General features: G+C 41.7%; 2 protein-coding genes across 4 annotated transcripts in view; one reads left to right on the top strand and one right to left on the bottom strand.

Annotated features, from left to right (window-relative positions):
* Positions 1 to 18517, bottom strand: part of traf2b (Tnf receptor-associated factor 2b) — a 22875-nt gene extending 4358 nt beyond the window's left edge. Inside the window, exons 1-9 of one of the 2 annotated variants that reach the window (XM_046370227.1) lie at positions 18159 to 18517; positions 10566 to 10764; positions 9319 to 9397; positions 8894 to 8992; positions 6490 to 6651; positions 6258 to 6332; positions 2224 to 2298; positions 728 to 964; positions 130 to 433 (exon numbers count right to left, since the gene is read on the bottom strand). In XM_046370227.1, the coding sequence (XP_046226183.1) occupies positions 130 to 433; positions 728 to 964; positions 2224 to 2298; positions 6258 to 6332; positions 6490 to 6651; positions 8894 to 8992; positions 9319 to 9397; positions 10566 to 10735 (1201 nt within the window). In that variant the 5' untranslated portion in view covers positions 10736 to 10764; positions 18159 to 18517. Of the gene's footprint in view, positions 1 to 129; positions 434 to 727; positions 965 to 2223; positions 2299 to 6257; positions 6333 to 6489; positions 6652 to 8893; positions 8993 to 9318; positions 9398 to 10565; positions 10765 to 17916; positions 18036 to 18158 lie in introns of those variants that run through there. The other variant, XM_046370228.1, reaches the window with a different exon arrangement.
* Positions 7351 to 24391, top strand: coq4 (coenzyme Q4 homolog (S. cerevisiae)). Of its 2 annotated transcripts, XM_046370229.1 has the most exons (8): positions 7351 to 7387; positions 7539 to 7626; positions 20571 to 20723; positions 21187 to 21283; positions 21422 to 21524; positions 21618 to 21747; positions 21836 to 21929; positions 22617 to 24391. In XM_046370229.1, exons 1-8 carry the CDS (start codon positions 7379 to 7381, stop codon positions 22807 to 22809), a joined length of 867 nt encoding a protein of 288 aa, XP_046226185.1. In that variant the 5' UTR covers positions 7351 to 7378; the 3' UTR covers positions 22810 to 24391. The 2 variants fall into 2 exon arrangements, with proteins under 2 accessions (XP_046226185.1, XP_046226186.1); XM_046370230.1 differs by lacking the exons at positions 7351 to 7387; positions 7539 to 7626 and adding an exon at positions 18359 to 18481.

The following is a 24391-nucleotide window of genomic DNA, read 5'->3' as shown; positions in this document are numbered from 1 at the left end:
GACAGGCCCTCGGTATCTGCCTCTCACAAGGAAAACATGAGTGCATAAATGTGTATTGGTATGGTATATTTACAATACAGTAAGGATCCGCAGGTGTAGAGAATAACATATAATTAGCGTGGATCTAACCTGGTGAGAACATGGCGGGTGTTCGCCCGGCCACAGCGTCCTGCCGGCGGCGTGAGAAGTCAGCTATCTTCCAAACAAACACACCGTCAAAGGTGCAGAACTGGAGCTCCCTCAGAGTCTGGTCTGTCTCGGCTAGCTGTAGATCCCGCATGGTGAGAGTACGCTCTAGTTGACGCACCTTGTTGCTGAGGTTCTCTATCTTGTCCTGGTCTAGTCGATGTTGTCGAGAGAAGGCCTCTAAAGTGAGAGAGCTCCTCTCTACTTCTCTGTTCAGTACACACACTATATTCTCCAGCACTGTCACCTGCAGGACCACAAGGGGAGACCAGAGAACACAATGAATACCAATCCTACACTATGAGTTGCTGTATCTTCAACAACTTCAGATGGACAAATATTCAGGTCATCTATTATAGTTAAATAACAACACGGTACATGTAGGACGCCAGTCTGTTTCATAATTTACCAGCTTGATTATCATTGTCACACAGGAGGAGGGACAACAACCACCACATTTGGACTGCGAAATTTAGACAAGCTAGGAAATTACAGCATCTAGCCTTCGTACATAACAAATATCTGCTCAAATGAGACCCACCTTATGGTCAAGGCCACTGGTCTGTCCAGAGGCAGCGGTTCCGCCCCCAACTGTGGCTGCAGAAGCTGTGGCTCCCTCCTCAGGAGCGCGGTACAGGCCAATCCCAGAGTCCTCCTGCCACTCCCCCAGCCCCGGGGCCTCCGGACGCTGCAGCCGCACCATAGACGTCGCCAGGATCAGACGCATGTGCTCCATGACGCTCGTCTGCTCATGGTCACTGTGCTTTCCATTATCAATCTGCGGTGACACAACACAAGGCACACACAGAGTTAACTAGTCTATTCGATACTGTTCAGTGTCAATTTCAGATGCCCTTCAATATTGAGATTAAAGCTGGAATTAAATTGTAGAGGGCTGCACATAAAGATAATTTACTCTCTACAAACACTAGCTGTCTCTTTTGAGACATGGCTCTCTTAAGGGTGTGTCCAATACTCAAGGGCAGATCTAAATCCGAGATACACTGAACAAAAATATAAACGCAACATGTAAAGTGTTGGTACCATGTTTCATGAGCATAAATAAAAATTCTCCGAAATTTTCCATACTCAAAAATATTCTCTCAAATTTTGTGCACACATTTTTGGTTTACATCACAGTTAGTGAGCATTTATCCTTTGGCAAGATAATCCATCCATCTAACAGGTGTGGCATATTGAGAAGTTGATTAAACAGCATCATTACACAGGAGCACCTTGTGCTGGAGATAATAAAAAATTACTAAAATGTGCACTTGTCACATTACCATGCCACAGATGTCTCAAGTTGAGTAAGCATGCAATTTGCATGCTGACTGCAGGAATGTCCACCAGATAATTTAATGTTAATTTCTCTACCATAAGCCGCATCCAACGTAGCTTTAGAGAATTTGGCAGTACGTCCAATCGGCCTCACAACTGCAGACAACGTGTATGGCGTTGTGTGGGTGAGCGGTTTGCTGATGTCAATGTTGTGAACAGAGTGCCCCATGGTGGAGGTGGGGTTATGGTATGGGCAGGTATAAGCTACGGACAACGAACACAATTGCATTTTATCGATGGCAATTTGAATGCACAGAGATATTGTAATGAGATCCCGAGGCCCATTTTTAAAGGTATCTGTCTGTGACCAACAGATGCACATCTGTATTCCTAGTCATGTGAAATCCATAGCTTAGGGCCTAATGACCATATTTCAAATGACTGATTTCTTTATATGAACTGTACCTGAGTAAAATCTTTGAAATTGTTGCATTTATATATTTAGTCAGTATGATAGTCATCTTTGCACCCCAACAATGGGCAAGTTTCTCTTGATCTACAAGGCTACAAATAGGCATATTTATTTTACTAACAAATGAGGTCATAGGAAGGTCAGGTCATAGGAAAATATAAACCTGTTCCCTCTATGACAAACAAGAAACCAGTACTAAAGAGCTGGTTGGGACATTATGTTCAAAGATCATCATATAGATAAAAACCTTATCTGATTAGATATAATTGATCTTCTACACATACCACAGCCTTGCAGCCAACCTCACTGAATGGACATGCAGTCTTAGACTTGGCACAGGATCTGCTGTGATCTTGAAACTGAAGGGAAAGAACAGAAGGAGAAAGGTCAGGGTTATGAAGATGAATGGGGGCAAACCCTGAAATTACCCAGCATATTTTAAAATGTGAAGGTTGACAGTTGAGGTTATTTTGATCTAAGTTCAAAGGTCCAACTCAAATGGAAAGTGAAACTACCTTTTTAGTGTTATGAGAAGACTTTGTAGTAAGACCGACTTCTACTAAAGACTGATAAATGATTAACATAGGCCATTCTGTTCATGCTCTGGCCTCCCACATGAAAAAAAAATACAGTATACTGTAGTATCATTATATACTGTAGTTTTTTTGCAGACTTTACTGTAGTATTCACTATAATCTACAGTGAATACTATAGTATTTACTGCAGTGTTTTGAAGACATTAATTAAAATCTTATGAAATGCTTACTTACAGCCCCTTCCCAACAATGCAGAGAGAAAGAAATGACTGACTTACTATTGTGTTTTGCAAACATTACTGAAGTATTCTGTACACTAGAATCTTGCTTAATTAAGTTAAATTATTTTATTTGTAATCTTGTCGTTACTTTCTCCTAGAAGAAACTTACTGGACAAACTATAAGAGCAAATTGTCCATACCCTGTAGGTAGGACTGTGGTCTGAACGGTTAGGTTCCACACTTCTGCTCTTTTCTATAACTTGTAGGCAACACAATATATGGTCTATACTTGGCATGTAGGTTTTTCAGTAATGGGTGGCACACATTGGGAAATGGGGGAGGGGACCCACATGCAAATACAGGTTCTATTGATGACTGACTGGCACTCGTCTGGAAACCCAGCAATTGACGATGTTGTTTACATATCCTTTCTTACTGCCTTGTTTTTTTGTTTGCCTGGTTACTACACGATCGAGGGATACTACAGTGTGTATAATATGTTCTACAACATTCTATAGTAAGCACTACACAGTCGAGGGATACTGGTGTGGACTATAGGATTCTGCAGTATACAACAGAATTCTATAGTAAGTACTACAGTATTCTATAGTAAACTGTATTATTTTTATGTGGGCTATTCTTGGCTAGGCAATAATGCATCCTTATTGAAAGCAGCAACAGTATGGCACCAACAATAGTAATTTAGCAAATGCTCTTAGCCAGAGCGACTCACGGGAGAAATTAGGATAAGTGCCTTGCTCAAGGGCACTGACAGATTTTTCACTTAGTCGTCTCGGGGATTCGAACCTGCCCACCGCTCTTAACAGCTAGGCTGCATGAAAGGTCAGAGATACAGTAGAGCATAGGGCTGTGCGGTATACCGTATTTTACTATATACACAGGTATTTATGCACGAACCAGTTTGGGTTTTTACTTTACCTTCTATAACGGCATTTGACTGTTTGGTTTGTTAAATGTGATACGCCGTGTGTAACGTTCATTTTTCCTCCACTCTCGCTCCACATGCCGCTTTCCACACAGACCTAGTCCCACCCCGTCACTCAAGAAGCGCATTTGTTGTAGTCTGCATGGTCAATGCAGCACATGCAACAATTTTGATGACAACGATGTTGTTTCCACTTTGATCTTAATTTAAATCCACAAGCGTTCTATAATTACAATATTAGTTTGTGTTTATTACATCTGCAAACAGCTAGTTTGTAATTTCTTAGCAAGTTAAGATAAATCGTGTTAGCCACTAATGCTAATCGCTAGTTAATACTTTTATTAGCTGGTTAGCTAGTCAGCTATGCTAGCCAGCTAAGCTAGCCTTATACCAGTACTGGTGGAGGCTTAAATCAGCATGTTGTTTTTGAAACAGTATCTTCTAAAACAAATAGGAATAAGCAAAGCATGAATATGTTGGCTATATGAATAAAGACTTAATGTAGACAAAGAATAGGGTCCCCTAGGAAACACTGCACATCACTTTGGTTCCTACCCTGTCACAACTTCCATGGTATTTTCATGTAAAGCAAAACTCTATTCAAAGTGCCCACTATTATTTATATTCTAACTATATAATTATAATAAACATTCAATTTCCATGATTCCAAAAGTTCACCCAAGTTTTTTGATCTAAATCACAATTGCAACATTTGGTTTCAAATAAGGCCTAGTATTTTTGCCCATATCGTGGCAGTGGGGAAATTATCTCAAATGAGTGCAGGAAATGCAAAAATGGATGGAAATGCAGGAAATTATTTTAGGTTGAAGTTAAATTGAACAGTATAAAACAATCCGAATGGAAAAAGACCCATTGAAATCATTTAGAATATAAACTCAGCAAAAAAAGAAAGCCCCTTTTTCAGGACCCTGTCTTTCAAAGATAATTCGTAAAAATCCAAATAACTTCACAGATCTTCATTGTAAAGGGTTTAAACACTGTTTCCCAAGCTTGTTCAATGAACCATAACAATTAATGAACATAAACCTGTGGAATGGTCATTAACTGTGGGACAGTATTGAGTAGCTTGGATAAAAAGGTGCCAAGAGTAAACTACCTGCCACTCAGGCCCAAAAGCTAGAATATGCATATAATTAGTAGATTTGGATAGAAAACACTGAGGTTTCTAAAACTGCTTGAATGATGTCCATAAGTATAACAGAACTCATATAAGGCAAAATCCTGAGAAAAAAAAATCCAACCAGGAAGTGGGAAATCTGAAGTTTGTAGTTTTTCAAGGCATTGCCTGTCAAATAGTGTCTATGGGGTCATATTGCACTTCCTAAGGCTTCCACCAGATGTCACAGTCTTTAGAACCTTTGAGGCTTCTACTGTGAAGGAGGAGAGAATGAGAGTTGTTTCAACCAGAAGTCTGGCAGTAGGCTATGAGCTGATCACTTAGGACACTAAAAGAGGCCTTTCTACTGACTCTGAAAAACACAAAGATCGGTACAGCCGAACATCACACCTGCTGGACAGGTACTGGATGGCAACAACTGCCCGAGTTACACCAGGAACACACAATCCCTCCGTCAGTGCTCAGACTGTCCGCACTAGGCTGAGAGGCTGGACTGAATGCTTGTAGGCCTGTTGTAAGGCAGGTCCTCACCAGACATCACCGGCAACAATGTCGCCTATAGGCACAAACCCACCATCACTGGCCCAGACAGGACTGTCGTCTTCACTGACGACTCACTGTTTTGTCTTACCAGGGGTGATTGTCGGATTCACGTTTATCATCAAAGGAATGAGTGTTACACTGAGGCCTGTACTCTGGAGCGGGATCGATTTGGAGGTGGAGGGTCCATCATAGTCTGGGGTGGTGTGTCACAGCATCATCGGACTGAGCATGTTATTGCAGGCAATCGCAACGCTGTGCGTTACAGGGAATACATCCTCCTCCCTTATGTGGTACCCTCCCTGCAGGTTCATCCTGACATTCTGCTCATTCTGTGTGTTATTTCCTGCAAGACAGGAATGTCAGTGTTCTGCCATGGCCAACAAAGAGCCCAGATCTCAATCCCATTGAGCACGTCTGGGACCTGTTGGATTGGCGGGTGAGGGCTCGGGCCATTCCCCCCAAAACTGTCTGGGAACTTGCCTTGGTGGAAGAGTGGGGTAACATTGCAGAGCAAGAACTGGCAAATCTGGTGCAGTCCATGAGGAGAAGAGGCACTGCAGTACTTAATGCAGCTGGTGGCCACACCAGACACTGACTGACTTTTGATTTTGACCCCCCCTTTGTTAAGGGACACATTATTCCATTTCTGTTAGTCACATGTCTGTGGAACTTGTTCAGTTTATGTCTCAGGTTGTTGAATCTTGTCATGTTCATACAAATAGTTACACATGTTAAGTCAGCTGAAAATAAATGCAGTTGAGAGCGAGAGGACCTTTCTTTTTTTGCTGAGTTTGTGTTGCCACCCTAGGGTCACACTACTAAAAAAGCACATTTCAGAACTTTTATTAATCAAAAACAAAATACCATCATAAATTTGAAAAATACCATGATATGATATTTTGTCCATATCACCCAGCCCTAGTAGAGCACAGACCTTTTCCCGTGGGATCTTTTTCTTTCCACAGTCCTTGCACTGCATGGGAAACTTCTGGCAGATTTCATCATGAGCCTGTAACGCATGACAAGTGGCATTGGTAAGAGAATATCAGTTCATCCCAGAGTGTAAGGAGGACATTCCATAAGCATCTCATCCTTACTCTAAAGTACTGGAGCTAATTGTACATTTGTTGGCCATTGGTTGGTGTTCTCCAGATAAGCTCCCTCACCTTGATCTGCTTGAAGTTGAAGGAGACTTTGCAGTACTTGCAGTTCAATGTTCTTTCTTCACATTCTCTCTCGTTATGCTTCTCTTTTTCACTACGCAGGATGAGGACCTGGCAGGCTTCACATGGTACGTGCTCATACTCACACTTGCCCTCGTGTTGTGCCTAGAAACAAAAATAAAGAGACACTATTCAAACAAATTCATCACATGCAGCCCAGATTGTAAACACATGGACACAAGCTTTGAGAGGAATAATGGTACATGTTACACCACATTTGAAAACCCCTAGAACCAAATTGAGTAGTTTGACAGAGCTTGTTAGATTTAGTGCACAATGAGGTTCAGTTCTGTGTTTTGAGATTATACCGTAAAGGACAGTCATTCCTTATCAGACTTTATGTAATTCCTCAAACAAAATGGAGTGGTGTTATTACTGGTCTTAGAATTTACATTGAAGTTGAATGGTATTCGAATTGTAGGTAGGTTTAACACCTGACATTTACTTATGAGTGTACTGTGGTAGGAAATGTAGTTTACAATGACTGTAAACTTGTGCATAGATCCCTTTCCTGCAGTCAAATGACCTGATCACCCTTGAGTGGCCTCATGGGTGGAATGTTATTATTAATGTTCATATTTTTTTATACGCTGAAAATCCTGTGTTTCAATATCAAATGGTTTTTCTATATTTCATTCTTCTGTGGTATATAAAGTGTAATAGTGGGATGCACCCCAGTTAGCAATTGATTGTGGGTGTTGCAACAGTTGAAGCAGTTTGTTGCACCCAGCAGATAAGCAGGCAGTTAGGGACATTTTCAAGTTCAAATACAAACATCCCCCTCTGAGCGGGAAGCATGATAAGAGTGTGGGGTCCAGGAGTATTTTTGAGGATGTGCAAAGTAAGCCTTTGTGTCTACTAACTAAAGTATTTGGCATTCATGAAACGCAAACACAATACTGCTGCACAGTTCATGCAGTAACAAGCAAATTATAACTCAACATTTACTGTGTTTTGTTTTTCTTGGTCTCATCTCAAAAACATGTGGTCAGGTAAAGGAGGGTGGGTTGGAGAGGGTGTATGGCATTTCTGCTCTGTGGAATCACTCCTCTCTGAGCATCAGTGGGAGCAGCAGAACTGGTGAGTACACATCTATTTTCTTCATTTCGACCTGGGACTAACCATACAGGCATGGCCCACTGTAGGCTTCTATGACTAACTCTTACCATATACAAACCCAAATATAGCTCCACCCACCACTAACTTTAACCAGCATCAACATCACTCCCTGAATGGAAAGAATTTCAGCCCATGCCTGGTTGGTGAGCAACAGTATATATCTTCCTATTCCCCAGTGTATCAAAGTATGTGACACTGAATGAGGTTTGTCTTTCATTTCTCCATCTTGACATATCACACTAAAAAGATCAGAGAAACCCCACACATCACGTATGTTCTGCATGATAAAACAAATTATGGTAACACTTCTTTTGAATAGTCTGTAGAGTATCTACAGACTATCCACTAACCCGAACCCTTATCCTAACCCTAACCTTAATCCCTTAATCTAACCCTAACAGTAACCTTGCAAGCATTTGCTTGTCAGCAGGTAGTTTTGTTGATAGTCACACTTCATTTGGATAGTCTAAACCAACAGAGGTTTAGCTAATCAGCAAGTTGTCAGGGTGACATTCATCTACACGTATGCAAAGAAATGATCTCCCGAATCAGTCCTATTGCAGTGTAGATACCGTTAGTATTAGTATCACTACTCCCCCCCATGTTAAACTACTGTTGATTTGCAGTACACTATAGGCTAAACTTCTACCCCCAGCTTGGAGACAGACATGTACCCGGTATCAATCATTACCCAAAACCTCCTTTTTACTGCATTAGCATAGACAAGAATGTCACATATAATTTGATAGTCTTGACAGCCCTTTTATAACCCAAAGAAGCAAATACAACACTCTGACCAAATAAAAAAAATGGCCTTTTAAAACATCCCCCATGCTGACATGTCTTGTATTATACAACAGTACATGTTTTTTTTAACCTTCAGCACTGTAGGGCAAAGTTCATTCCTCAAAAAAATACTTCCCTCCTGTTTTTAAGGCACTAAAGTCAAAGGACATCGAGATGTTTAGTATATCAGCTAGTATCACTATCATGACTATTATTGCTAAACATTGAACTGAATACTGTAAACATGGTTAATCTAGCACAGGGAGACTTCGGGACTTTCCACCTTATAGTGTGCCAGTCAAAGCATGTAGGGACTTTCCAGGCTGAGCCTTAATGAGACAAAGGCATCCTGTTTCAAACCAGAAGTTCAAAATCTGTGCCAAATCAAGCACCACAAATTTAATAGTAAACCTACAGGTATGAATTTAAGTCCTTACTATACCTCATATTCTTTGATGCAACCTGTCCAGGAGCAGCCCCCATTGAAACATTTGGCAGGCAGGCTGGCGATTTCTCTACCGGCTGCATTGTCTGGAAAAGCCTTGGGGGGGGGGGCAAGAACAAAGCGTACTATAATTACATGGCTGTCTGGTTCACTGTGAGCTGTCCAGACAATGTGGGGTATGGTTGAAGGATGTGGTTGGTGCCTTGTGAAAATGACATCTGGCCAACTACCTAAGCAAAGGAATATCCTACATAGTTCACTTCTTCCCCCTCAAGTTTAATTTTCTCCCGCAAGCTTCGAACTGTAATGAATCGGAATCTTGTGAATGAAAACACTAGTATTGGTGTCCTTTTTTCGCCAGGAGCAACATGAGTCACCAGTGATATTCTTAGAAGTCAAATTAAAATGGTACAAACGCTTACCTCATTGCTATTGAGAATGGACTGGGGCTCCTCGTATATCTCCTCCTGTTGACAGGCTTCACAGGGCTTGGGTCCAGAGCTGATGATGGAGACATACGTCATGGGATTTTACAGTTAAACATGATTTCAGTGGATTAGCCTCACCTGATCCACTACCAGCATCGCTGATGATCACCAGTGTGATATAAAGCACAGGGCTAAACTAGAAAGATGAATCATTTAACTATGTAGCACTTTGCAAAATACAGGACACTTTTGTTGGGCATGTCAAGAGTGGGATAAAAATAGGTGATACTCAGATCTACAACAAGACAGTAATAGGTATTAATAACACTAGAATTAGAGAGCACGGGCAAGACATACAGTACAAGGACAGGCGCATCCGTATGCAAGGCAACAAATTACCTTCCACGTACTCCTTCACTCATAGCTTTTCCCAGTACAGATTCTATGTGGTCTGAACTCTGATAATGATTTCTTTACATTTCACAAGTCAGAAATGTCCCGTCTTGAACATACATCCAATAACTCACTGATAGTCAGGTGATAAAATCAGGACATCCTGTAACTACATAATGCTGATGCTCAACTCCATTCCAACTTCTTTCAATTCCACTGCACATTTGACTGGAGCTCACAAATTAAAAAAGGGACAAAAACATTGCTCTTTCATTTGTAGCAGCATGTGAATTATAAAAAACTCCATGATGCCACTTCTCTTTAAAGGACTAAAAGGTCTAACAAAAATGGAAGATCATTGTTAAAAGAAGGGGGAATCACAGAAAAAAAGGTGCCCAAAGTTAAGAACACCAGTGTGTTAATGATCAGATTAACAAACATAAATAATTAGGCAGTGTGATATGGAGAGTAAAAACTCCTGGTGAGTAGACATCTTGAGTAGTAATCAGCAAGAGCAGCTTGATCCAGTGTTACCACCTCCAGAGCTAAAATCCATTCCAGATAATCCCAGTGGAGGCTGGACCTGCATTAGTGTTGATCATCTGACAGCACTACCACACTCCCACCGCAGACAGACACGCAGTCCATGATGGCTCATCAAGTGGAAGGGTGAGATGCTGATGGGAGCAACAACAACACCACAGAGAGACGCTGCAGTACTGCAACTACAGCAGGACAGGGTGGGGTGGAGCAGCATGCTCAGTGAGAAAGGGTTTTTAAAGGTGGGGGAAAGAGCAGGGTTTGCAGAGCCGGGAGAGTGGCTGAGGGGAGGAGGTCCTGTAGTCTACCTGGTGAGCAGTTTGAAACAGTGGACACAGAAGCGATGTCCACACTGAGCCTGGACCGGCTTCCTCAGGACCTGGTGACACTGCTGGCATTGGTACTTAGTTTCCATGGAAACAGCCAGCACATTCTTCGGGATCCCTTGGAGGGAGGAATCTAAAGAGGGCAGGGCCATGCTCCTCCATCAACTTCTGATACAGCTTCCTGTGTAAACAAACAAACACTTATGAGTAGATCGATCAACTGCAGCGAATCCCCCTACCCCCTCCCAGGCCACTGCAAGTTTAGGCTAGCTACAGAACTCAAAACAGTTATGTTTATTCATTTGCAGCTGTTGCACGTGGGATGCATTCACAGTTGTGCACCCCCCTAACACATCCACATACAACTTCAGCACATAGTATTACGAGAATAATTTGTATACTATCAAAGGGTATAGTGATGTTCCCTTCAAGACATCTTGTGAAAGAGAAATAAGATGTGAAAGGGGATGTATTGTGAAACAGATAGGCCTACCAACTGCCAGTTGGGTAGAATAAAGGCCATTGTAGAATGAATACACAGGGTCTGGCTTGTGGGTTGCTTTGTACAGAGGTAACTTGTGATCCTGCATGTGATACATGTTTTGTCATATGACACAGCTGGGAAGAACTAGGCTAAATGTGGGTTGTGATGAACAAAGCTGTGATGACAAGTGCATGACTTGGCAGTAAGGTACAACAGACTAAAACCCTATTTCATACAATATAACAATGGTGACCTGCCAATAAGGGCAGGTGGGGCTCTTGTTATTAGTTTCTAAAAATTATAATAATTGAAAAATAGAGCATGTTCTTTTGGCATTAATTCATGTCACAAATCAGTTTGCAAACAAAGTTTTATTTTTATTTTTAATAGTTGTACTTTAAAAAAATATATTTTTAGAGCCGCATACAAACATGGCCTCGTTCTTGAGTAAGGCAGCTCCAAAATACAGATGTTTTCAGCCCATCTCAGTGCTTACTGTGGTGGAGGGGCAGCCAGCGAAAATACAGAGCATAGGCGTTTGTAATCTTCGCCGTGATTGGCTCAGTGTTCTGTCACTCATGGGGACACGGCAGAATCTACCGGGCGAGCTAGGCTGTTCAAACACCCTTGGTTGTTGCCACAGATTTACATTAGAAGTGCCTGTCCAAGAAGGCCCAAGGTCATTGGCCACAGATAAAATGTCAAATCACGTAATAGCCATCCTAGCTTTGATTGGACTGATCATGTCAACATACTTTCAAAATCTTCGCTAGCAAGCTAGCTAGCTAAACAAGCAGTCATCATCATGAATCACATCGACATTCTACTGGCAAATCCTTTTCAATTCTCGTCAAATGAAGAGAAAGTATAGATAAAACGTATCGGTGCTCATCGACCATAAACATTACACAACAAGTCGGAAATCACAAATTCAACAATGAGTGGTTTGGAAGGAATAAGTGGTTAACTGAGAGTGTCGCAAAGCAATCCCCATTTTGCTTCGCCTGCCTGCTATTCGGTGGAGAGGGTGTGTGGTCCAAGTCTGGGTTTAAGGATTTAAAACAGCTGTCTGAAAAGTTATCTTTTCAAGTTTAAAAGGATAAACCTCTGTTGGTGTCCATTGAAGTGCTGAACAAATAGGCCTACCTCGTCGCAGCTTGTTTGCTTGCACTTGCTTATACTTTGAGCTAAGTGTTAATGAGAACAAACATTATGAAATTCACTAAACATAAATGTAATAATGTTTGTGTATTGTTCAAAAGTCACAACTCATGTTGGCATTCATTACTATTGAAGAAGAATTGCGGTCGAGTTTCACAAATCCACAAGGCGTCTTATTTATTTAAGCAAGTCAGCCATATCAGCTATGGTTTTTAAAAAGGCAGTAAATGAGGCTGAATGAACTGTTTCGCTGCCAGACAAGGCCCCGCTGATAGCCAGGTGTAGCGGTGGTAAGTGGTGCTGAAGGAAAGCTCCACTGTTGGGACAGCTTTATGTAGGCCTAACAGTTTGTGGGCACCGTTTGTCACCGTTATAGTGCAATTAATGCATTGTTTAGTGTTGTGTAGTGGCATTGCTGGCATGCATCTATAAAAATTGGGTGAATTTGCCCCACCAAGATTTACATGCTAAAATCACAATAGCAATATATAACATAAAGCAATGTATAACATTGTAACTGCAGCATTATTACAAGTTTTAGGCTTGCTTGAGTCTCCATAGAAACCATATAAGTAAGACAGGCCAAGCGGAGAAAAGATGGCCCGTGTAAAACAGAACCATAAAACACATTACTGGTATCCTGGAGACCATAGCGTACCTAGGGATTTGTTCTCCCTAATCAGTAAACCATTGGTAACAGAACATGAGCAGGGCTCTGGTTAAAAGTAGAGTCAGGTAAACAGAGTTTGCGGTCTGTGGCAATTTATCAATTCCTATACAGCAGAGAGTGAACACCCCACAGCAAAGGGTTTGTCACACAATTTACCGATCCAATCAAACCAGCTAAGTTGATGCAATGTACAAATGACCTCGACTAACCTGTACCCCCACACATTGACTCGGTACCCTGTATTTAGCTTCATTATTGTTATTTTATTGTGTTACTTTTTGTATTATTATTACTTCAGTTTCTACTACTACGCCACAAGATGGCACTCTCTTTTACTTGAGTAAAAGTAAAGTAAATTAATATAAAATGACTCAAATAAAAGTGAAAGTCACCCAGTAAAATACTACTCGAGTAAAAGTCTGAAAGTATTTGGTTATATACACATACACACATACACACATACACACATACACACACACATTTACTTTTGACACACTTAAGTATCAAAAGTAAATGTAATTGCAAAAATATCAAAAGTAATTGCTTATATTAAGCAAACCAGAGGGCACAAGTCTTGTTTTTCAAATGTATTTACGGATAGCTAGGGTTACACTACAACACGCAGACATCATTTACAAACAAAGCATTTGTTATTTAGTGAGTCCACCAGATCAGAGGCAGTAGAGATGACCAAGGATGTTATATTGATAAGCGAGTAAATTGGACTATATTCCTGTCATACTAAGCATTCAAAATGTAACGAGTCCTTTTGGTGTCAGGGAAAATATATAAGTAGAAGTTGTCTACAATATAAATAGTAAAGTACAGATATGCCAAAAAACAACTTGAGAACTTAAAATTATTTTTACACCACTGCAACTTTGCAGCCCCTCCACCAAAAATAAAGTTAATCTATCACGTTCCTCTTTAAGTTCTTCATTAATCTTTCCAAACCCTAATTTCATGTACTTGTTGGATAGGGTGAATCACTGGCTCTTGCACATGAGGTACATGGTCACTTTGTGGACATAATTTGGACAGTATATATCTATTGTCTTGGCCAGTTTGCTATCTGAGAAAGATTTATCCAATTAAACTAATGGGAGGTGCCATATACAATCCATGACATATTTTATTTTTTTTCAATCATTAGCACATCTATTTTATCAACTTTAGTTTCTCAAAATGTTTGGCAACTTGGACCATCCAGTGATGGTGGATTGATATTCAACAGACCTCTGATCATTGGTAGGCTATTTCGTGTAGGCTGCAATAAATACAGAGGATCTCGGAATTGAACCAAGGTATGAACGCTCTGGTTTTGAATCACGGTTCTCTGTGCAACTCAAGAATCAAGACCATATTAGCCAATCTCTGGGATACTCAGTATCTCTAGGACAGGCCTACTCATCACAAGTGTCCCAGAAAGGAAATTCCCCCGCTAAAGGGGCGCAATGTCACCGTCCTCGGCTCCACACCGTAAAGACGTAGCCTACTCAAGAAGCACTGTCAATAGGCCTCCCACTGACCCAGTAAAGCCAAGGCATTTCTAGATCCGGGCCGAGGTGAACGAAGCGTACTTCTTGGTCTCAGAAAGGCAGCAGCGATACACTAGGTCATCTGCTACATCCTCCTTCTCCCGCAGCAACCAACAGCTGGGCAGAGCCCAATCTCTCCTGGACAGATGGTAGTAGCACCTCTTGACAAAGGGATGCAACAACTAATGAGAAACGTTGTTCCATGCAGCACGCAACACTCGAACAGAGTGGAAATAAATTCCAACTGACCAGGGCGCCAATAAAACATACGTCTAGGTCTATGGAAGGCAAATAGAGATGCACCAAGCCATCCGATGCGCCTCTGCTGCATATGCACTGGGTCCCAATAGGTCTTTGGAAAGAAGGACCTAAGAAGATCAACGAAAGTGGCAGTCCATGAAGCAGTCGGAGTCCACACACACACACACACTACTGTTTTACATATTTATTTAACTAGACGAGTTGGCTAAGAACAAATTCTTATTTACAATGACAACCTATTACGGCCAAACCCGGACGACGCTGGGCCAATTGTGTGCCGCCCTATGGGACTCCCAATCACGGCCGGTTGTGATACAGCCTGAATTCGAACCAGGGTGTCTGTAGTGACGCAGTGCCTTAGACCGCTGCACCATTCAGGAGCCCCAGCGTAGAGAGATGGACACCCTACCGCTGTCACACATCTGCCACTCGAGGCCCTGAACATCAGATGCTTTCACACAAGTGCACACTATAGGAAAGGTCAGAGAATTTGGAAGACCTAATGCAGTCTCATAGTGCAGTGTTTAAATGAACCATTAAACTAGATTGAAATCCAAAAATCTGTGTTCAGGATTGTAAAAAGGAAGTACTTGTACAAATGACAATTGTCAGTGTATGCTATATTTGACCGGCAGATGGTAGCTTTTATGCCTTTCCCTTACCTAAACCTCACCGAAACTATATCCAACCTTAACCTAACCCGAACTCCTAAACCGAATTCCTAAACCTAACCCGAACTCCTAAACCAAATTCCTAAACCTAACCCGAATTCCTAAACCTAAACTTAATTCGTTTCAACCCCCTATACCTAAACTTAATTGTTGTTCTGCAGGTCACAATTCCACTTCCTTTATGCTGCATTCGTGACATCTCGTAAATGTGTAAATACAAACATAGGACTGGGAAAAATCCACTTGAATGCCCCTCCAACTCGTATTACTTCTGGGAAACCTGTCTATCAAGATGCGTTTTAGTGCTCGTCGGAGCTTCCCATTTCTTAGCTGTGATGTCGGAAATAGGACTTTGTTTCATTCATGTGGATTTTGGTCCGAACAATTAGTCAACCGGTAACATTTTCACAGGCTTATAATAAAGTTCACTTGCTTGTTTAACATTGACAATATGGTCAAACATTACCCATATTGTAGTTGACAAAAACGCACATGGTCATCGTTTGGTTTAAAAAGGCAGTTAACCCACTGTTCGTCAGCCGTCATTGAAAATATGAATTTGTTCGTAACCGACTTGCCTAGTTAAATACGTTTTTTATTTATTTAAATAAAATATTTTTAAAAACGTCACAACTCGGCAACAACATTTTCTCCGTTTCCCCACTTGAAATTCCAGCCTGTAGGGTCATTCTAGTGAACTAGCAACTTCCGATAACTCATAGCACGTAAACGCAGCATCTTCTCTGTGCTCCAAGTTACCCACTTGCAGCTCTCTGACATCATATCATGTCAAAAAAAAGTTGTGTTAACAGAAATAACAAAATACAAATTGTAATGTCTTTAAACTTTTGAACACATGCTTAAATAGATTTTTGTGCATGCATTTACATTCATGGCTGTGATCATTTTCTAAATTGATAGGTGAAACTGCTCTGTAGCCAGCACAGAACAGATTAGGCATGTGCCGTCTTGGCAGGTCATTCAGCTAGCTAATTATTTATTTATTGAAACTTTTACTGTACTGATGTGTCCTTTCATCTTCCATTTGATTCAGAAATAAAAAGCAACTCTGGATATACTTCTTATGGGCAAATAAAAAAGAGAAAAAAAGAGCAAAACAATCATAGCTAGCTTTTTAATGACCTCTATCCTTGATTGTATTTCCCACTTAAAAGCACATTAATATACAAAACTCATTATGACATAACTGGTAACTACAACCTTCCCACTTGGTCATGAACGTAGCATTAGGACTTGCTTCCATTCAGCCACAAGAGCATTAGTGAGGTCGGGCACTGGTGTTGGGCGATAGGCCTGGCTCGCAGTCAGCGTTCCAATTCATCCCAAATGTGGTCAATGGGAGGTCAGGGCGCTGTGCAGGCCAGTCAAGTTATTCCACACTGATCTCAACAAAGAATTTCTGTATGGAACTCGCTTTGTGCACGTGGGCATTGTCATATCGAAACAAGGGCCTTCCCGAAACTGCTTTCACAAAGTTGTAAGCACAGAATCTAGAATGTCATTATATGCTGTAGCGTTAAGATTTCCCTTCACTGGAATGAAGGGGCCTAGCCCGAACCATGGAAAGCCACCCCAGATCATTATTCCTCCTCCACCAAACTAAGGTTGGCACTATACATTCTGGCAGGTAGCGGACTGCCAGATGGTGAAATGTGACTAATTACTCCAGAGAACGCGTTTCCACATTTCCAGAGTCCAATGGCGGTGAGCTTTACACCACTCCAGACGACGTTTGGCATTGCACATTGTGATCTTAGGCTTGTGTGCGGCTGCTCGGCCATGGAAACCCATTCCATGAAGCTCACGACGTACAGTTCTTGTGCTGACATTGCTTCCCGAGGCAGTTTGGACCAGGGCAGCTCTAGCAGGGCAGAAATTTGACAAACTTACTTGTTGGAATGGTGGCATCCTATCATGGTGCCACGTTGAAAGTCACTGAGCTTTTCAGTAGGGCCATTCTACTGCCAATGTTTGTCTAAAGTGATTGCATGGCTGTGTGCTCGATTTGATACGCCAGTCAGCAACGAGTGTGGCTGAAATAGCCGAAGCCACTAATTTGAAGGGTTGTACCTTCCATAAGTCCAAACGAGAGCAAGGTCAATTATATTATACTGCCGATGTAACCAATACAATAAAATATAATTGATAAGACTGACTTCACGAAGAGAATTTGAATGTCATAAACTAACGAATGTGGCATAGGCTGCGACATTGACCCTGGAAAAAAGTAAACAAGATTGCCGTTAAATAATTTTCAAGTAGAGATCCATCCGACATTTCAAGGTACTGTAAAGTTTAGGTACGTGTATTTGTCTGTATATACGTTTCTGCCGGATCAAAAAAAATACGTATAAACAGTAAAGCGGATCTTCCTACTCTGTGCTGCACCTTAAATACGCAGCCATGTTCAGGCAGGCATAGGCTAAGATCGAGTCTAAATTCACGATAAAAAATGTAGTTGCTCTGAGTAGGAGTCATCGTCACAATCATTTAACTGCTAGTTAAGTAACCCAAGTGTTACACTCACCAATACGTGCTCCAATGTGATACTACTGGAACATTTGTAATGGAACTTGCAAAAAGCGGTGCGACAAAAACAACAGTTACACATGGGCTAAACAAACGCACAGCCAATAACACAACATGATGGCTCAAACACGTATCACGAAAGTCATGTTTTTGTTTAGTTAGCTTTTGGAAACGTTAACTTGAGCACATAACTTTCCCGAACATCACACTTAACGTTATACATTGTAATATTTGATTTACCTGATATAGTAGGATGGCTAACATTCGATGTTTGCTGATGCGTTGTCTTCTAGCCAAGATATGAAATGCAATCATAATTGACTGTAGCACATATAAGGCACACACAATAGTTCCATTATGAGTGACACATTTCCAGTCTATTTAAAATGAACCCATTATTCCCTTGCCCTTTTCAACACTCTTTTAACCGTCATGACACGTCATCACGTCCTTCATTTTTGGTAAAAGGCGCCTGTGCCAGCTAGCGCACAACAAAGAAATGTTGCGTTCACTCCTCGTTTCAAGTCGAAGAAGCCCTGGTAGGGGCGCGTTTATGTTCGAAGGTATGCAAGTGAGACTGTATTGTAACTAAATAACCATGGACAATATATATTTCGATAATTAGAGAATGATAATGTATTATTTGTTTTATTTAGCTATAAGGTCGTATAGTAGCGGTTAGCGGAGTGTACCACAACTCCACAGTAAGGGGTTCTCCATTATATCACTTCACAGAACTACCGCTAATAAATAGGGCAAACCAAATTGGTTTTCCCCTACTCATCTGTAGATCTACCGCGCAGACTAGACCAGGGTTTCTCAAGCGAGACATATCACAACTACAGCTACCAGATGTATTATCCTGCTCAAATATTAGACTATAAATAGTACCTTTACTATATTATATTTATGCTAAGATTTTGGATCATTTACTTTATATTCGTATTCTTATTTTATTTCTTATTGTTGTAGCATTTTCGAGAAGGAACCTGCAACTATTCATTTCGTTGGGCGATGCATACCGTACATATCCTGTACATACAGTACGACTAATAAAACGTGAAACAAGAAGTGCTCAGAGTACTTTCAGGGGTTCCCTGAAAAAGCAGGGCTAAAATGAACTAAATGACAATAACTGCAGCAATGCCAAATTACCTATAATGGAAGAACTGTTTGACAAACAGTTTTGCAATTTTATATTTCGAGTGTCGACAATTAATTTTGGCCTCACATTGTATTCTTAAAAATGTGTAGGGTTCCCTAGAAAAGGGTACAGTGGGCCGAGTACCCCTTGGACTAGACTCGGTATTGATTACTTCTTCATTGTCATATGATCTCCTGAAGCCAAAGGAAAAACTCCTATCACAACTCACTGGGCACACACTGGTTTGTCACATGAACCTTAGCCTAAGGTACCTTAGCGTGAAATGCATACTTACAAGCCCTTAACCAACAATGCAGAATTTTCCAATGTAAATATTTGTTAATAAAATACAAATGTAAGAAAAATAAGTGACACAATAAAATAACAATAACAAGGCTATATACATGAGGTACCGGTACCGAGTCAATATGCGGGGGTACATACTATTCGAGGTAATTGGGGTAATATGTACTGTACATGTAGGTAGGAGTAAAGTGACTATGCATAGATAATAAACAGCGAGTAGCAGCAGTGTAAAAAAAGGGGTCAATGCAAATAGTCCGGTGGCCATTTGATGAACTGTTTAGAAGTCTTATGGCTTCGGGGTAGAAGCTGTTAAGGAGCCTTTTGGACCTAGACTTGGCGCTCCGATACCGCCTGCCGTGCGGCACCAGAAAGTACAGTCTATGACTAGGATGGCTGGTGTATTTGACCATTTTTTGGGGGGGCCTTCCTCTGACACCGCCTGGTATAGAGGTCTTGGATGGCAGGAAGCTTGGCCCCAGTGATGTACTGGGCCATACACATTACCCTCCGTAGCACCTTGCGGTCGAATGCCGAGTAATTGCCATACCAAGCGGTGATGCAAACAATCAGGATACTCTCAATGGTGCAGCTGTGGAACTGTTTGAGCATCTGAGAACCCATGCCAAATCTATTCAGTTTCCTGAGGGGATGTTGTTGTGCCCTATTCATGACTGTCTCGGTGTGTTTGTACTAGGATAGTTTGTTAGTGATGTGGACGCCAAGGAACTTGAAGCTCTCGACCCGCTCCACTATAGCCCTGGGATCGTGCTAGGCCCCCTTTTTTCCTGTAGTCCACTATCAGCTCTTTGGTCTTGCTCATGTTGAGGTAGATGTTGTCCTGGCACCACACTGACACGTTTCTGACCTCCTCCCTGTAGGCTGTCTCATCATTGTTGGTGATCAGGCCTACCACCGTTGTGTCGTCGGGCAAACTTAATGATGGTGTTGGAGTTTCCTGTAGTCCACTATCAACTCTTTTGTCTTGTGTTGAACCGTTGTATTACGTTGAACTAATGTGGAATAGATGTTGAATTGACGTATGTGCCCAGTTTGAAGTTGTGTACTGGAAACAGAGCACTGGAAACCACCTGTGGTCCCATGATCTCTCTGTACTAAGGTCACTACAGTATTAATACCATGTCCTGATGGGATGTACATGTGTACTCTACTGTATGTCTGATGCTGTTTGGTGTCACCCACAGCCCTTTGTGTCCGGCAGCATCACCATGGCGTGGACTCTGCAGACGTGCAGTATGACGGACTGTACCGAGGCCACATCCCCACCAGCCCCATCCAGAAAGCCCTGTTGGCTGTCGGCTCTGGGGTGGCAGCCCTGCAAGACCCCTACAGACATGGTGAGAGGGATGCCCACTTCCAGTTGTGATACTTTCATATGGTCATTTTGCATCTGTAAGGAGTTTGGCATGCTTAACTGTTCTTACAGAACATGTGGGTAGGCTGTGTTCACTGTTTTACTTTCTTTTCTTTTGCATTTGAAACTCAAACTATTTGAATGAGTTTCATTACGCACGGTACACAATACCATGCAGGGTTATTTAATGGTTGTCATGTGTCATTTAGATCCCTAGTTATCAAGGTGTGGAAAACACTGACATTTTAGAAAAACAAGAAACTAAAAGAGTCATAGGGAAACTATGTCATAGATGTTATTTTGATTTAAACAAGTCCTTGAAATATAAATTATTCAAAAGGGTGAGAAATAACTTGAAAGTGACTCATGGTGTAACATACTGTACTGCATTTTCTCAATAAAAAGTACCACATTTCTCTTCACTATAAGCCGTGTTCCCTATGTAGACATGGTGGCAGTGCTGGGAGAAACGACAGGACATCTGGCCCTGATGACGCTTCGGGATCGAATGAGAGGAGACCCTGAGGGCTATACCATTCTAACGTATGCCACAACTTCTGCTGTCTATCTCACTCTATGTTCACCCTGAAATATACATCTCTATGATTTTAAATAAGTTGTGTGTACAATTGCTTGTCTGTGAATGCTCATGTGTGCATGTTTCACCTATTTCTGTGTAAGTGAGCGCCCACGGATCAGACTATCTACATTGGATCTGTCCAAGATGGCTTCCCTTCCAGATGGATCCTTTGGGAGAGAGTACCTGCGCTTCCTTGAGGACAATGTGAGTTTGTGAAGGACATAATGGATCTCTTTATAGAGGAAGCGTAGTGGTTATTTGCCAATCCTCGTATTCCTCTACGTCTCTCTTTCTCAGAGGGTGACCCCTGACTCGAGGGTGAACGTGAAATTTGTGGATAATGAGGAGTTGGCGTACGTCATGCAGCGGTACCGAGAAGTCCACGATTTACTGCACACCTTACTAGGCATGCCCACTAACATGCTGGGTGAGTCTGGGGAAAGGGGATTCACTGAGAGTATTGGTATTACTGTGTTTCACTACATGTATTTTCTTTCTCACTTCCTCAAACTCAGGTGAAGTGGCAGTAAAGTCGTTTGAGGCTGCTCAAACTGGCCTGCCCATGTGCATCCTGGGAGCAGCGTTGGGACCGCTCCGTCTGTCCACAAGGTGCTGCCCATCAGGCTCTCTTCTCATTCATACTGTATGTAGTGATATAAACCAGGGGCCTTTTCAGGAGACTGACTGTCTGCCATGTTGAATAGGAAGTAGTCTTGACTCTACTCGGTACATTTCTGCAATGTTTATTGAATACATCCCAAGATTTATCTGTGATGTCATCAGTTTCCAGGAAGTTGTACTGTATATTCTAAGGGAGACTGGTGGTAAATGGAACATACACTTCCTGGACACCTCTGATATTTGGTAATCAATCACACACCTGAGCAGCACCCTGAGGTGTAAAGAGAACTGACATTTAGGTGGATGACTTCCTTCAGGGAACTAAGACAATATAGTTGGTTTATTTGCAAGTGTCACAGAGCTAGTTGAGCTAGTTATATTCAACACACTGTAGTTATTGACTGAAAGGAATGGAATTCTGTCTTCTGAAAGAATTACAGTTCACACGTATTGTATTTCTGGAAGGGAAGTCTAGTTTCCTTCCTGGCTGAAAAACATCCCCCATGTGTGTGGAAACTAATACTTCTGAAAGTGTCATCATGATTTTTCTGAGTATTGGTTTTGCCTGTAAATGATTTCTGCTCTGTAATACAATAACCATTGACATCACAGTCTGGTATTTGTACAGCGATGCCGTTATTACGGCCTGATTGTTTGCTTGTGCCGCTCCCGCAGTCGTCTGGAGCCCTTGGTGACGTCCCTGGGACCGTGGGCTGTGAGGAATGGCCGGCAGGCCCGCTGTGTCTTCAGCATCTTCTACGAGCGCCGCTGGGAGCAGAGTCTGGAGGACCTGAGAAAGGAGCTGAACATCGAGCCTCCCCCGCTCACCATCACGGCCACCAGCCAGAAAGCCACATTAGATTCTTAGCACTGACCTCGAATGTCAGAGGTCACTGTACAACCAGATGGGACAGAATGCAGGGACTCTTTGGAGGGATGTCATACAGTAATTTAGGCATTGTATGTGGAGTGACTGAGTCATAGCAATTGTGTTAAGCTTCCCCCATGATTTCAAGTGAAGGAAGAAAAGGCCAATATTCACAGTGGGTGCAGAGGATTACCAGAGGGGTGGATGCAATTTTCACCATGGCACGGATACACATGATTATTCGAATATGGCACATATTAGTTAATTATTGCATTCTATCCATGCTACCTGAGACATGAAACAGACAAGTTGGAGGGCATGCAGTAGGGCATACAGATAGGTCAGATCGTATTGGTCACATACACATGGTTAGCAGATGTTATTGCGAGTGTAGCGAAATGCTTGTGCTTCTAGTTCCGACGCACAAGCATTTCGCTACACTCGCAATAACATCTGCTAACCATGTGTGTGTGTGACCAATACAATCTGACCTATCTGCATGCCCTCCCACTTGTCTGTTTCATGCCTCAGGTAGCATGGATAGAATGCAAAAATTGACTAATATGTGCCATATTGGAATAATTATGTGTGAAGTATGGTGAAACTTGCACTCCTGGGAGGGCATACATGCAATTTGCCTAAATGGAAACACCTCTTCATTTTTATTGGACACTGTAGCAATATTTTTGTGAAAAACTGTATTTGTTGTTTTTTAAAAGTCACCTTGACCTAGAGAGATTTACACTGTTACCAAATCATCACAACAGGGTAAGCCTACACAAAACAGCCCTTATTTGTAGTGGTTGCTAAAAATCCCCTATGGGGAAAAAATGAATGGTGGAAAAACGATTGGAACCTTTTCCCTGTTTGACAGTTGGTTTTTATGGGCATTATTGCTCATACTGTGGTACTCTGTTCTACTATATCTGCCATTTCCATTACACATGTCACAATGATTCAATATAAACCTACCTATTGAGTGCAGGGCACTTTTTGTACCACCTTGTTGAGGATCTTGTAGGTCATGGCTAAATGGGATAAGATACAGCTTTTGTCAAATGAATGCCTAAATGTGATTTTATTTGCATGTTAGCTAACCTGAACCCTAACGCTTTTCCTGAGATCTTAACCTAATTCACCTAATCTGCTATGTTAATTATCCTAACCTGCTAATAAAAGTAACAAAAGCTGTAGGCTACATATCCCATCTAGTCAAAACCGGTTCTTGCATTAGGCCTACCAGCTGGTATTCTTCAACCACCTAATCATCACAAGGCTAGGCAGACCGAGGACAAGGGAGAGCATGTTGCTGGCAGTTAGGCTATGTGAGGTGGAAGTGAGTAGTTATTTAGTCATCAATTGATGACTGTTGATAGAAAAAAATAATGTCTGGTATCAGAAAAACACTAAGACTTCATTTTTTAAATATCTGACATAGCCCCATTGGTATCACACATTGCACATTTACTGTAAAGAATGGCAGTCATGTAATGTGTTTTATATGTATTCATGATGAGCACAGGGCTGTTCATGTATCTCAGGGGTGAGATGTGTCGCTCATCAATAAATGCTTTGCACATTG

Source organism: Oncorhynchus gorbuscha, linkage group LG11 (genome assembly GCF_021184085.1).
Source record: "Oncorhynchus gorbuscha isolate QuinsamMale2020 ecotype Even-year linkage group LG11, OgorEven_v1.0, whole genome shotgun sequence".
In the NCBI taxonomy this organism is placed as follows: domain Eukaryota; kingdom Metazoa; phylum Chordata; class Actinopteri; order Salmoniformes; family Salmonidae; genus Oncorhynchus; species Oncorhynchus gorbuscha.
This window is presented reverse-complemented; position numbering and strand designations above follow the sequence as displayed.